This window comes from Sorex araneus, chromosome X (genome assembly GCF_027595985.1).
Source record: "Sorex araneus isolate mSorAra2 chromosome X, mSorAra2.pri, whole genome shotgun sequence".
NCBI lineage: Eukaryota > Metazoa > Chordata > Mammalia > Eulipotyphla > Soricidae > Sorex > Sorex araneus.
The window spans coordinates 317368048-317383908 of record NC_073313.1 but is presented as its reverse complement, the minus strand read 5'-3'; the positions used below and the strand labels follow the sequence as shown (position 1 = coordinate 317383908).

The 15861-nt window shown below is 44.8% G+C and overlaps 1 protein-coding gene, 1 non-coding gene and 1 pseudogene across 2 annotated transcripts in view; 1 reads left to right on the top strand and 2 right to left on the bottom strand.

Moving 5' to 3' along the window:
- Nucleotides 1-12986, bottom strand: part of LOC129399576 (uncharacterized) — a 378786-nt pseudogene extending 365800 nt beyond the window's left edge.
- Nucleotides 4205-4340, bottom strand: LOC129400179 (small Cajal body-specific RNA 11). The gene has a single exon (XR_008627503.1). It is a non-coding gene; the product is annotated as a small Cajal body-specific RNA 11 (non-coding RNA).
- Nucleotides 12987-14152: 1166 nt separating the features above from the next.
- The window catches only part of FAM178B (family with sequence similarity 178 member B), a 97153-nt gene continuing 95444 nt past the window's right edge, over nt 14153-15861 (top strand). The window contains exons 1-2 of the mRNA XM_004609295.2: nt 14153-14156; nt 14800-15200. Coding sequence (XP_004609352.2) covers nt 14153-14156; nt 14800-15200 — 405 coding nt within the window. The remainder of the gene's footprint in view (nt 14157-14799; nt 15201-15861) is intronic.

Sequence of the window (15861 nt, the reverse complement as noted above, 5' to 3'; positions counted from 1 at the left end):
CACTAGGAATCAACAGAAGGTAGAAATAGTCTGAAAACAAATGAACATTATTCCAGTGAACTATGGGATGATTTTAAGAGAAATGATGAAAGAATAATCAGAATATCTGAGGAACAGAAAGGCAAATTTTATGAAGAAACAATAGTTAAAGAAATTATTGATAAGAATTTTCCAGAGCTGAGGAATACAGTCTGCCATATACAGAGTAGACTCAACTAGGAAAACTCCAAGGTATATTGTATTCAAAATGACAAAATCCAAAAATACACACTGAATATTGAAAGCAGCAAGATCAAAAAGGAACTTCTATATATAAAGGAAAGTCCATAATATTCACAGCAGAATTACCAAATGAGACTCTACAAATCAGAAGAGAATGGGGGTGATGTAGGTGGACCTCACGGATGGTTCACATAAGTCAAAAGGAGAGAAAGATGGTCACTTTCAGTCCACCTCTGCCACCTGGGACCCAGTGTTACTGGGTTCTTGTTTCGCTCACAGAAAAGAATTTCAGGACTAGACAAGCATGAAGTAAAACAGATTTTATTTGGAGAGTTTGTGAAGGTGTGGAGGGGGAGAGAATGAGGGAGAGAGAGAGACAGACAAAGAGAGACAGAGATAGAGTGTGTGTAACGCACTCACGAGAGAACTCGGGCTTCTCCTAGGGCGGAGAGAGCCCCTACACACACCCCAGCATTAGACAAGAAAGCATGAAAGTACACATCTCAAGAGGGGAGATGCGAGCGACACATGAGTTCAGGCACCACATGTGCCCGGCCTTGGGCAGCATATGCGCGCCCTTCCTTTGTTCAAGGTGGCTTTTCTATAGGCTCTTCTCAGGTTGTCTTGATCCAGAAGTTCTGGAATCTTCTCAGGGCTGAGTCACTAAAGTTTAAGATTAAAAGAGAGGTCCGAGGGTTTGAGGAACTTCACTGGGAGGGGTCCGATCTCCTCAGGGTCCACTGCTGAAGGTCTTATCAGGTCTGTTTTCTGTATCCACAGGGTGGATCAGTCTTAAATTTTCCTCCCAGAAGTTTTATAGACCTAAGTTTCATTGTCAAGGGCCTTTCCCTATCTACCTGCCTACATCAGAGGGATATAGAACAAAACCTCACTGAAATGAACACCTCACCAAAAATACTCTATGCAGCGAGATTGTCATTCAGATTTTAAAGAAACTATGCAGATGCTTAAGAAATTCATAGCCTTGAAATTGTTTTTGCAAGAAACATTAAAAGCTCCTTTTTTGTTGGTGGTGGTGGTGGAGAATGTAAAAAATACAATAACTCGCGCACATGGGAGGGGGTGATGTGATGTGTATTGTGTTGTTCTCGGGCTCTCAGGGTGCCTCTCCCCCCCACCCCCTGCTCGTGTTTGGTGCTCTCGAGCTGCTGTGTATGGACCGGATCGAGATGGCTCCTCCTTGTGCTCTGCTTCTCTGTGTGCTGCTGTGCTCTCTTCTGTCTGTTCCTCTATCTCTGTCTCTGCCTCTGTAGTCTCTCCTCTGGTCTCTTCCGACCTCTCTCTGTCTCTGCTTCTGTGTCTTCTCTCTTGCTTCTGTGTGCCCTCTCTTGCTTCTGTGTCTTCTCCTGTGTCTTCTGTGTTGCCTCCACTTCTTCTCTCCGCTTCTGTCTCTTCTCCTTGCTTCTGTCTTACCTGCTTCTTCTCCCTTGCTTCTGTTCTTCTACCTACTTCTGTTACAGTCTTGGTTTATATAGCAATCACATAGGGCGGTAACACAAAGGTCAGTTGAACATTAACAAATCAACAAAGAGGAGTAAAACCACTTCTCCAGGAGATTAACAAAATCTCATCTAAGGAGATTACTCCAGATTACTAGGAGATCCGCTAAAGGGTGGGATCCAAACAAGGGTGTGTCGCTTTCTTCCTCCCTCAGCTAGTAATCCACTTAATTAGTTGTAGTAAATCTACTTCTAATATTTCTAGCAATGTCATCCTGAATGAGAACAGTAAGAGATACATCAGACTTAAAGTTTGGTTCTTCCTGAGGACATCCACTATGTATTCCAAATCACGGTCCTCAGGCCAGGTTAGTCTTCCTAACCCCAGCAGGGTCCTAGTCTCGTCGTTACTTTTGGATCATGACAGCGTTTATCTATGACCATGCTCTCAATTTATAGTTGAGTATTGTGGTGCTTTGGCCTGGCCCATTTCGATGCCAGGGTAGCTCACAGCTTGCCCTGGGTCTATTCCGTCCCTCGTTAAGACCCTGCTTTTGGGGTGCTAGGAACTAAAGGCAACTGAGCAGATGCCCGGGAGTAAATATTATTGGAGTCAATCAGCTCCCAAGTTACAAAGCGTAATATTAACTGTCTTCCTGTGTCCATACAGAAAGGACATTGCTTTAAGGTAAACTAAGTTCCCTGCGGCAAGGCTGAAAGGAAAACCCAATGTTACCCTACAGGGGAGGAGTGGGGGGTGGGAACACCCCCAGCAATGTTCTGTACTCAGGAATTCCTTCAGGTGGTACTTGGAGGACCATATGGGATGAGCAGAACTTGGGCTGACCTTATGCAAAGCAAGTGCCCTACCTGCTGTACTAACACTCCAGCCCCTAAAAGAGCTTCTTTAAAGGACAGGACAAACTTCCCATTATGTGGCACAGAGTATGCCACTCAAAATGGTATGTATGGCTGCCCTCTACTAGATTAGTAGAAAGGTTTGTTTTCGCCTAAATTTCTAAAAGAGTTTATACATTTTCAATAATGAATTATCTCATTTATATTGATTGTTCTATGTCTAATCAGTATTTTTCACATCCAGAGATTTTTATTGCAGTCTTTTACTAATACAGGTGCTGAAACAGTATTTATAATATATTTTCTATTTTAAAATCAGTATTTCCTTTTTTTTTTTTTTTTTTTGCTTTTTGGGTCACACCCGGCGATGCACAGGGGTTACTCCTGGTTCTACACTCAGGAATTACTCAGGGCGGTGCTCAGGGGACCATATGGGATGCTGGGATTCTAACCTGGGTCAGCCACGTGCAAGGCAAACGCCCAGCCCCTGAATTAGTATTCTTAGAAAAAGAGGAAGTAAGCAAAGTTGGTATTTTCTCTCTGCCTTCCTCCCACCAAGCAGCAGTCATATGTGCACTGTGGGATCTGGGAGGCCCCACAAGCCAGAAAAAGTGACCTCAGACACCTCCGTTGGCAGAACCTTGACCTTGGACTTCTACCTCCAGAATGATGAGAATGAAAAACACTTTCTCAGCCAGTAGCCACTATCCTGGGCCATAAAGAGGTAGATCCCCTAGTGAGGATTCTCAGCATGGAGCATAGCACTGGGCTATCTGCAGAAAAAGGTTGAAAATCAGTGGTCTGAGCCAGGTTTCTTCATCTTTTATTCCATCTATGGTCCCCTTTTCATCTTGTTTCCTCCCTGTGGCCCCCATCCTACCAATTGGGGGCACACAGGGGCCATCTTTTTCAGTTGAAAAGCACTGGTTTGAGCTGCCCAGCCTACTGTGTTTGGTTATGATGCCCAAGCAGAGGAAGGCCCATGTAAATGTACAATAGCATCAAACATCTATTTTTCTGAGATACTATTCTGAGCTGGCCCCAAGTGAACCAGAGAAAGAACAGAGTCTTGCATCTGAGTGACTCCATCTAAGTGACTAAGCCAACGTGGCCCCAAAGCGTGAAGTGCCAGAGCGTGAGGAGCAGGGGCTAAGTTGTGTGATGTTCCCAGTCAGCAGTGACGCATTTGCTTCTCTAATAAACCTTCAAGTGCTCCCCCCGCTCTGGGTGCTCCATCTGGATCCATGAACTGCTGAACTCTCAGAAACCAGAGCGTGCTGTGGTTTATGATCTTGAGGAACAGCCAGAAATGGGGCAGCAAAACTATCCACTCAGGAGTGCAACAAAGGCTGGTGTTGTGTTTCCTAAAACGCAGTGGGCTTGGCATTGTAAGGCAGACACAGAAAGCACTTGTGCTCAGAAAAAAAAAACAGTTTTTAAAAGTCCCCACAGCCCACCCTACGCTCAGGTCTTTGCTAGATGAAGTTACTCTCTGGGACCTAACAGCCGGTTTTGATTCTTTTTATCTTTTATTTATTATCTCTCTGGACTTCTAACCACTAAAATATTTGCTTGGTTTAGGGTGGTTTTCTTGTTTTTGGCAAATATTCCACACTCAATTAGTACTTCAAGAACCATAAATAAAGGTTTTGTTGTTGTTGTTAACTGTCCTCTTTTGCCTTTAAGAGCCAGCCCTTAGCTCAGAACTGCCCTCCTGAAAGGCAGGGGGAGATTGCCTAGTGTCTCACCAGACTCCCCTGAAGGGAAAATTTTTTTAAAGAGCAGCCTGGGACCAGATATAGCTCAAGAGGTAGTGCCTGTGCCTTCCCTGTGGCAGATCCCTGGGCCCCACCCCCTACCCCAGATGCCCTGAGCACAACAATAAGAACAAAATTCAACAAAGAGCAGTACAACCCTCACCTCTGTCCCACCCCTCTCATCCCTGGTACTCAAAAGTATTCATTCTGGGTGATTTAGTGATGCTTTTTATTGTTTAGTGGGCCATACCCAGTGGTCTCTCAGCGGTTACTCCTAGCCCTCCCACCTCAGGCAGGATATGTGGTACCAAGGATTGAACCCTGATTAGCTGCGTGCAAGACAAACTATGCCTTCAACTGTCTTTCTTGCATCTGTAGTGTGAACTACTTTTACCATATTGTTGGTTTCCTTTTTTTTTTTTCTTATGGAAGATTCGGCTTCAGTGGCCAGGGAAATAGATGGTTGAGAGAGCTAGCACACATGCTTTCCATGTTGGAGCCCTGGGTTTGATCCCTGCTGCTATTCAGCAGCCAGGGAGCTCCCAGACCAACCAAACAAGATTCAGCTGCATCATCAGTGTTTTTTTCTTTCTGGAGGAGGTCACATCTGCCTTATTACTATAGACTACTCCTGCCTGATTCAGTGCTGGGGTCTCCATGAAGTGCTGAAGGTTGAACCCAGGGCACTCGCATACAATCATGTGCTCCAGCACTTTGAGCTGTCTCTGCAACCCCATCAGAGGGAATCTTTAATCATCCCTTCTACTTTTTTTTTTCCTCTTTTGTGCCACACTCTGCGGTACTCAGGGCATGCTCCTGGTACTTTCAATGGTCTAAATGCACCAATTAAGAGACACAGAGTGCCAAAATGGATTGTAAACCTGAAAACAACATTTTTCTGCCTACAAGAAACACATCTGAACAGTCTAAGCAAACACAGACTCAAAGTCAAAGAATGGAAAACTATTCTTCAATCGAACAACTCCTTCAAAAAAAAGCTGAGGTGGCCATTCTGATATGGGACAATGTAGATTTCAGGCTGAATAAGACCAGAAGGGACAACAAAGGGCATTTCTTAATAATCAAGTGATATGTACATCAGGAAGAAATTACACTCCTAAACATATATGCATCCAATGAGGGGCCAGCAAAATACTTAAAGCAATTGCTAATAGACTTCAAGAAGGACATTGGACACAATAGTAGTTGGAGACTTCTTCAACACCGCCTTATCACCTCTTGATAAATCAATGAAACTAAAACAGCAAGGAAGTACCGGTCCTAAAGGAAGAAATGGAAGAGAGAGGGCTAGTAGATATGTATAGGGCTTTTCATCCTCCAAAAGCCAGATACATGTTCTTCTCCAATGCACATGGAACATTTTCCAAGAGATACCACATGCTGGGCCACAAAACATACTTCAATAAAATCAAGAAGATAGACATTGTATCAACTATATTTTTAGACCATGATGTGCTGAAAATAGAAGTTAAATCACACAGAAATGGAGAATCAAATCAAACACGTGGAAATTAAACAGGTCATTGCAGAACAACCAGTGAGTTAGGAAATCAAAGAAGAAATCAAAAGATTCCTGGAAACAAATGAAAGTGAGGACACAAGCTACCAGAACTTTGGGACACAGCTAAAGCAGTGTTAAGAGGAAAGTTTGTAGCTCTGCAAGTGTTTATCAGGAGAAAGGGCCCACATAAACAGCTTGACTTCACAGCTTAAGATCTTAGAAAATGGCCAACAAAAGGAGCCTAAAACTTAGAGCAGAAATCAATGAGCTAGAATAAAAAACAAAACAAAACCCTGAAATATCAATGAAACCAAGAGCTGGTTCTTTGGAAAAATAAACAAGATCGCTAAACCACAAGCAAGACTCACAAAGAAAGAGAAAGAGAACTCTAATAAATCAAATCAGAAATGAAAAGGGGGACATCGCAACAGAAACCACAGAAATTCAAGAGATCATCAGAGATTACTTTGAGAAGCTGTATGCCACAAAATAAGAGCACCTAGAAGAAATGGATTAATTCCTGGATTCCTATAACCTCCTCAGGCTGAACCCAGGAGATTTGGAATACTTGAATCTATCACTATCACTATCAAGGAAATTGAAATGGTAATCAGAAGTCTTCCCAGAAACAAAAGCCCAGATCCAGATGGATTCACTAGTGAATTCTTCCAAACCTTCAAAGAGGACCTATTGCCAGTCCTTTTCAAGCTTTTACAGGAAATTGAAGACACAGAAATACTCCCACATAGTTTCTATGAGGCACATATAACCTGATACAAAAAACAGAGACACCCACCAAAAAAAGGAAATTACAGGCCATATATCCCTAATGAACACAGATGCAAAGATCCTCAAAAAAATATTAGCTCGTAGAATCCAACTTCTCATCAAAAGGATCATACACCATGACCAAGTGGGATTTATCCTGGGGATGCAAGAATGGTTCAACACTCGCAAGTCGATCAATATAATTCATCATATCAATAAAAGCACTGTAGCGCTGTCGTCCCATTGTTCATCGATTTGCTCAAGCGGGCACCAGTAACATCTCCATTGTGAGACTTGTCATTACTGTTTTGGCATATCGAATACACCACTGGTAGCTTGCTAGTCTCTGCCGTATGGGCAGGATACTCTCGGTAGCTTGCCAGGCTCTCCAAGAGGGATGAAGGAATCAAACCCGGGTCGGCCGCGTACAAGACAAATGCCCTACCCGCTGTGCTGTCGCTCCTGTCCATCAAAAAAAGAAAAGATACCTTTTCGGCGGCTGCACGAGCTCGACCCCGGAGGCAATTGAACTAATTTGGACACGAGCAGCTCCCGGAGAGGCCTCCAGACTGTGATGGGAGCCCCTGGCCCATGCTCTCCAGGCTTCTCCATCATATGAGCACCACAAAAGGGAAGTAAAAACTTGCAGAGATGCAATTACTGGCAGAATTTTCCCTGGACTTCATACAAAAAAACCAAAACCGTGTGGCCACTGTCGTGGCCGCGCGACCTAATATCTATTAATTGACAGCAATGTGAAATGGTTACTTTTTAGCAGGTCTGACTGTGGGGGGAAACTCCAAACAATAATACTGAGTTTTTTGTTGAAATATTGAAGGTAATCGAAGTAGCAGCCACTTCTCAAGACTGTGAACTAAGCCATAGCCCCACGCCGGCCAAGGAGAGGAAATATCCTCCTTTCTTGGTTCTTTTCCTTTTTCTAGGAGAAATGTGGTGTGGCATCCACCATATTATGAGGTATATTAAGCAGGCACAAACTTAGAGGCGCGGGAATGGGAGGGTGAAAAAAAAAATTATGTACTTGGAACAGCGGGACACTTCGGTGGTGGAATATGGGCACGGGTGAAGGGATGGGTGTTTGAGTATTGTATAACTGAGACATAAGCCTAAGAACTTTGTAACTTTCCACATGGTGATTCAATAAAATAAATTTTAAAAAAATTTAAAAAATAAAAGAAAAGATAAAAACTGCATGATCATATCACTAGATGCAAGATAGCATTTGGCAAGATCCAGCACCCATTTATGATGAAAACTCTCAACAAAATGGGAATTAAAGGTATTTTCCTCAATGTCTTCAAAGCCATTCTACCAAAAGCCCATGGCAAGCATTATTCTCAATGGCAAAAAACTAAAAGCCTTCCCTCTAAGATCAGGGATAAGACAAGGATGTCCTCTCTTGCCACTTCTATACAATATAGTACTGGAAGTACTTGCCATAGCAGTTAGGGAAGAAAAAGACATTAAGGGCATCCAGATAAGAAAGGAAGAAGTGAAGTTCTCGTGCATCTAACTCTGTGCATCTCACTGTTTGCAGATGACATGATACTCTACTTAGAGAATCCTAAAGGCTCCTAGCAAAAACTCCTAGAAACAATAGATTTGTAGTGTTAGGTTACAAAGTCAATACACAAAAGTACATGGCTTTCCTGTACACAGATGAAAGAGAAGAAGTTGTTATTTAAAAAACAATCCCGTTCACAATCTTGCCTTAGAAAATCAAGTACCTTGGAAGCAACCTAACTAAGGATGAAAAGGACCTGTGCAAAGAAAACCACAAAATGCTGCTTCATGAAATAAAAGAAGACATGAGGAAAGGGAGACACAGACCTTGCTTATGGATTGGAAGAATTAACATTGTCAATATGGCAATACTCCCCAAAACATTATAGAGATTCAATGTGGTTCCTATAAGGATACCCATTACTTGTTTCAAAGAAATAGACAAAGCACTCCTGAAATTCATATGGAACAATAAACCACCACAAATAGCTAAAGCAATCCTTGGGGAGAAAAGAAGACGGAAAGCATCACTTTCCCCAACTTCAAACTGAACTACAAAGCAGTGGTAATTAAAACAGCATGGTATTGTAATTAAAACAGACCTGCAGGCCAGTGGAATATGGTTGTATATCCTGACACACACTCTCAAATATATGACCATTTAATCTTTGATAAGAGAGCAAGAAATGTGAAGTGGAGCAAGAAAAGCCTCTTTAACAAGTGGTGCTGGCAAAATTGGACAGCTTCATGAAAGAAAAAAATGGACCTCTAATGCCATGCACAAAAATCAGATCAAGAGGGATTAAAGACCTCAACATCAGACCTGAATCCATAAGGTACATGGAAGAAAAGGTAGGCAAAACCCTCCACAATATGGAAGCTAAAGGCATCTTCAAAGATGAAATACCACTGACCAAGAAAGTAGAAACAAAGATAAATAAGTGGGACTACATTAAACTAAGAAGCTTCTGCACCCCAAAGGAAAGTGACCATGATACAGAGACAGCCCATGGAATGGGAAAGTTCACCCAAAACCCTTCTAATAATGGTTTAATATCAAAGATATACACGGCATTGGTTGAACTTTACAAGAAAAAAAATAAGAAAAAAAACATCAAAAATGGGGAGAAGAAATGAACAGAAACTTCCTCAAAGGAGAGATCCAGATGGCCAAAAGGCACATGAAAAAATGTTCTTTGTTACTAATCATCAGGGAGATGCAAATCAAAACAACAATGAGATATCATCTCACACCACAGAGACTGGCACACATCCAAATGAATAAGAACAACCAATGCTGGCGCAGATGTGAGGAGAAAGGGACTCTCCTTCATTGTTGTTGGGAATGCCAACTGGTTCAACCTTTTTGTAAAACAGTATGGACATTACTCAAAAAAATTAGAAATTGAGCTCCCATTTGACCCAGCAATACCACTTCTGGGAATATAGCTTGAGGGCCCAAAACCACAGTAGAAACACCATCTGAACTCCCAGTTCATTGCAGCACTATTCACCACAGCCAGAATCTGGAAACAACCTGAGTGCCCAAGAACAGATGAATGGATGAAAAAACTATGGCATATCTACACAATGGAATACTACTCAGCTGTTAGGAAAAATAAAGTATTGAAATTTGCCTATAAATGGATGGACTTGGAGAGTATCTTGCTGAGTGAAATGAGTCAGAAGGAAAAGGACAGATATAGAATGACTGCATTAATTTGTGATATATATGAAATATATATACATATGTGTATATATGTGTGTATATAATATATATATATATATACCCTATGTGGGCCACTCTCCACACGTTCGGACAAACCTCATGCATGGAGGAGCCGGCAGAGGAATCCAGGTGTGTGGGACCTGGGGCCGAGATCCCCAAGGCTGCTCGGATCAGGACTGGGTCTCTTCCACCCAGATCCCCCATTTTCCAGTAGCTAGGCAGTCACACCCAGAAACTGCCCCTGGCGCCGTGTAATACCATCAATGGCTGACATCCAGAGACTATAAAACCAAGCTCCCAGAAGCCTAGTTCTCCCTCTTGGAGATCCTGACAGCCTACTGAGAGTATCCCGCCCGCATGGCAGAGCCTGGCAAGCTACCCATAGCATATTCAATATGCCAAAAACAGTAACGATAGGTCTCATTCAACTGACCCTGAAAGAGCCTTCAATCATTGGGAAAGATGAATAAGGAGAGGCTGCTAAAATCTCAGAGCTGAGTGTAATAGGGACATTACTGGTGCCCACTAGGGTCAACGAACAATGGGATGACAGGGATTAGTGATATATCCTATATATATATATCTTTTATATACATATATTAGAAATATATCCATGGACAGGGAAAGCAGGGTCTAGGAGTACTGGTCAATGATTAAAATAACCACCAAGTCTGTGTGGGGTGGAGGCTAGGTAAGATAAAGAGGGACCAGGATGACAATAATAACTGGAAATGATCACGCTTAACAAGTACTGATTGTTGAAAATAGGTAAAGGGATATACCAGTTAATCTTTCAGTATTTGTACTGCAAGCCACAATGCTCAAAAGGAAAATGGGGGAGCAAGTGAGCGAGAGAGCAAGAGTGAGAGCGAGCGAGCGAGCAAGCGAGTGAGTGAAAGAGAGAGAGAGAGAGAGAGAGAGAGAGAGAGAGAAGAAAAATGTCTGCCATAGAGGCAGGCTTACATGGGGGGGGCGGTGAAGTGAAAGTGACGGGAGGAAAACTGGAAAACTGGGGACACTGGTGCTGGGAAATATACACTAGTGGACGTTGAAGGGATGAGTGTTGGAATACTGTATGACTGAAATCAAATTATAAACAGCTTTGTAAAGATCTATCTCACAGTGATTCAATAATGTTTAAAAAAATTTTTACTAGGCAAAAAGAGGTCACGAGTGGCAAAGTTTGAGGATCTTCTGATGCTGCCCTCCCAGGGACTCACACAGGCGGGGTAGTTAGTTACTCTGCTACCTGAGCCACGTCTCCAGCCCTGGTTTTTACATCTTTGGGTGTTTTGTTGTTGTTGTTTGGTTGGTTGGTTTTTTGTTTTGTGTTTTGGTTCATATCTGGTTTGGTGCTCGAGGGACCATGCAGTATTGGGGATCCAGCCAGGGCCTCCTGCATAAAAAGCATGCATCAGCCCATTGAGCTCTCTCCAACCCTCTTTTTCTTTTTAACCTATAATTCTTTCTGAATTCTCTTTCCTTCCACTTACTTTACATTATTTTACATGTACTTTCCCTCATGTATGACATTTATTTTTTTATTAAGGTATGTACATATCACGTAAAACTCATCATTTTAGCCATTTAAAAATGTTATTCAGTAGTATTTAGTACATACCCAAGCTATGTGGCCATTACTACTGTCTGCCTCTAGAACATTTCTATAATTCTAAAAGCAACCCTGTACCATTAGGCACTACCCTCTGTTCCTCCTTTCTGCCCATACATGGTAATCACTAATTGACTTTGAATTTCTATGGGTTGACTATTCTGGGCATTTGTTCCGGTGTTCAGGTCTGACCTTGTCTGGACTGGGTACTGTACGCTTCCTTACCGACAAAATGGCATGTCGGATTTTGGAAGGGAGGATGCTGGGAATGACATATTCATAATGCGGAATTTGGTATGTGGGCAGGTGGATGTGGCTATTGAAGAGATCCGAGTAGAAGTCATAGATAACCTTCCCCATTGCCCTTCTGGAAGATGTGATAGATCCACCAGGATTTTGGAGGGTAGTCATCTTGGTCTTGTAGTTGGCGAAGGACAGGTGGGCATTGTGAATACTTTTCTTGGCTTCTGCCCCATCGGCCAACACTGCACCTCTTCTCTCTTTGAGGTCTTCCTTTATCGCTTCTCTGCACAGTTTTGCGAGCTCTGACATTAGCTTGTGATTGCCTGAGGTTCGCGCCAAACCACGCTGGCGAATGAGCTCGAGAATTTCTGAAGACAGGCATCTTTTTGTGGCTTTCTCACTCTCAACATTCCTCGCACAGTCATGGAGGGGCTGAACCAGTCAATCATATTCTTCGTCAATGTTGTCAACGATGGCATCTTCCCATATTGGTGCAGTAGTGCCAAAGAGCTCTCAGTTGGTGGTCATTCTGGGAGTTCTCTTCTTAAACTTTGCAGCCCTTTCTCCCTGCTCCGTGAAGTAGAATTTCACACTAAGGAGATGGTGGTCTAATTCCGTTTGGAATTTTGGGACAACAGCAACATCGGTCAGGCAAAACCGTCAATTGAATATTATATGGTCAATTTTGTTGTGGAACTGACCACTGGGAGACTCCCATGTCCAACGCTTAGATTCGGCCTTCTGAAACTGCGAGTTACCATGGATGGTCTTGGTCAACATGATGAACTCAGACAGTCTCTCACCCTGTTCATTCCATTCTAGGCCATGGGTCCCGATGTGGAGTTCTTTAGGCGACCTTCTAGGTCCTATCTTGGCGTTAAAATCCTGACAATGACCTTATAGACAATGTGGTCTTCTTTATAGAACTTCTCCAGCTCCATGTAGAACTTCTCAATTTCTTCTTCATCTTAGTTGGGTGTTGGTGCGTGGATGATGAAAATAGAAACTGCCAACAATGAGCCACATCTATTCAAATGTAAGCGTCCTGTTCGAGTTGTTAGGCATTCGAATGAATCGATGCTCATGGACAAGTTTGTGTTGATGAGGACACTGGCAACACCGACACCTCTACGTCACATGTTCCAAGGAACAGTTCTCCAATGTGGAAAACGGCATGATGTGATCGATGCCTTCTTGTCTTGTTCAGTCCAATGATGTCATACTTGATCTTCTGTGCTTGCACCATCAGGTCCTCAATGGATGCTTCTGATGCCAGCATACATGCGTTGAAAGTACAGTCATTTTAGTCCTTCTTCGTTTTGGCAGCCTGGTTTGGCCCTGAGATTTTTGCAGCCTCTCCTTACTCATCCTTCCCAACGCTGCTGTACTGGAGGCTCTTTCAGGGTCAGGGGAATGAGGCTCATTATTGTTACTGTTTTTGGCATATGGAATATGCCACGGGTAGCTTGCCAGGCTCTGCTCTAGGGCGGGATACCCTCAATAGCCTGCCCAGCTCTCCGAGAGAGACGGAGGCTTTTGGAGAGGCCTCTATTCGCCCTTACAGGTGCTCCCAGTCTACCAAATGCAAGCTTTTGGTTGACTGGCATATTGTAATAATCTGCACGCTGACAAACACTCACCTGTCTGCATCTCTGGGCAGCACCTATTGGTTCACTCTTTGCCAGTTGGCACCATTGCTGTGCCCCCGCCACAATGAGGCAGTGAACCATCTTCCAGTTATGACTCCAAAACCAACCAAATAAAACCACTCAGAAACATGCTTGCCTGCATGCAGCCGACCCTGTTTCAGTTCCCAGCATTATACAACACCCCCATCCCCCATCCCGCGTAACTCTCAGGGTTGCTCCCAAGCACCACTGGGAGTAGTAGCCTTTGAGCACTGCCAAGTGTGGTCCCTCCACCTCCAAATGTAATGAAGGTTCTGATAGACATTGCATTCAAACTATAAACAGGAGCCAGAGAACTAGAGAGAGTTCAATGGACTGAGCTCATGCTTTGCATGCAGGCATGTAGGAGACTTGGCTTCAATTCCTGGTGCCACATGCACCCACCCTCAACCCCGCCACCCCCAGGAGTGATCCATTGCTTGAGCACACTTTGGTGTGGCCCAAAAACAAAAGTAAAACCAGGGCCAACCTGGAGATGTTCTGTGCAGGCCTGACAGTTTGGTGCTTGATGGTGGCTTGGGAGCCACCAGGGCTATACCCTGAGGTGCTGTGGGGCATTGCAGTGCCAGAATGGAATTCAGGAGCTTGTGCTGGTTATGCGCTCTGCCACTGGAACCTTCTCCTGCTACCCTGCCCCCACCCTCGGGCCCCTGATTCTCTTTCAGCAAGGCCTGGTGAACTGCTGGTGCTGGCTCTGGGAGAGGCAAGAACTGGGCAGCCTTCACCCTGCCTGCGAAGATGCAGCCTCCCCAGGGGCTGAGCCAGCAAGATGGGTATGATAAGGTCCCAGAGCACAGCTCTTCTGCTGAGACTGCTGGATCTTCTACAGGTTGAAGAAATAGTGATGTCCCTATAACTGCCCAACATACTTTTTAAAAAAGGAGCCCCCTTAACCTCAGGAACTTGAAACTCAGTGGTGCACGAGTAGGGTCCCGGGGAGGGGTGGACAGGGCATCTCCTGGCATCCATAGGTTGGGGTCTCACCTTCTGGAGGCCTGCTTCACCCACACACCTTCTCTTTTCAGCAGTGGCTGTGTGCATATGGCCAGGCTCCAGGAGACAGTACCAGACCTATCACAGGAGGAAGGTAGGTGTCCACACAACACAGGGGCTCTTCCACAGTGGAGAGATAGGTGTCCACACTACAGAGGAGTCCTTCCACAGGGGGAGATGGGTGCCAGCACTACACAGGGACCCTTCTATAGGGGGGAGGCAGGTGTCCACACTATAGAGGGGCCCTTCCGCATAGGGAGGGGGATGCTCACACTGCACACAGGCCTCTGTTCAGGGCTTGGGCCACAAGGGAGTAGAGGAACCTTACTCCCTGCTTGGAGCAGCCCTCACATGCCTCTCGTGGTGTCCATGCTGGGAGGGTTGTGGACGGGCAGTCCCACAGTCTGTCTATCCCATCCACAGGCACTCAGTCCACCTTGACGGTGCCCATCCTGCTGCCACACCTTAAGTGCTTTTATGAGCATTCCCTGCACCAGGGACTCACCCGGCCCACCCGGCGCCTCTGCAGCCCCACCTCAGCTCCAGCATCCAAAGTGCCCAAGAAGCCCAAGATGCAGGCCACAGGGGATGCATTCCCCACTGACTGGAGTCCACCACCTATTGAGTTCCTGAACCCACCAGCCAGGGGTGCAGCAGGGCCCCAGGATCTGAGGAGACTGGTCCACCAGCTGCCTGAGAAGTTAGTGCCTACACAGCAGACCTCGGACCCCAAGAGGGGCCTGGACTCATTGGAGGAGCTCTTCCTGAACCTGGCCTGCCCGAATCAGAAAGATGCAGCCCTGCCAGAGCCCCCCCCAGACTTGGTAAGCCAGTGGCCACCCTATGGCTGCTCTCCTCTTCTCACTCATGGATATCCCCCTCAGTGACCTCTAGACAACCTCTTTCTTGCCATTCGTCAGCCATGCCCCAACTGTCCTGCTTAGCTACCTCCCTGATCTGTCACCCCAACCTCTCTCCAGCTCTGGACCCTGGTACTTGGGAGCTTTGGTCCGTGGTCTCTCCCTTTACTTCCACTCACAGGTGGCTAGGGAATGACACCTTGTTTGGTGCCCTTCCTGTGTGGCCCTCACAACTTTTGTGGGGCAAGTTTGGATTACAGCCCAGGGACAAAGAGGTCAGTGCCCTCAGTGGTGAGGCCCAAGCTCAGGTCCATGTTCCAGCTTGGGCTGACTTGGGTCTGGTGGTTGGTGTTTCCGTATGCAAATGGCAGTGAGGCACTTCTAGCTGGAAGTCAGCTGCTGTGGCTAGGTGGGCTGTGAGAGTTTTAAGAGCCCATAGATTCAGGAAATGGATTTGAAGAACAGGAGTTCGGTTGTTTATAATAGCCAAGAGTGTTGACAACCTGATTGTAATTAGTAGGATACTCATAAGTACACATTTCTTTCATATCAGAATATCCTGAACAAAAAAGCTCTCAAAATTCTGTTTAGTGTTAATATGGACTTAACCCTTAAGGCACTTTGA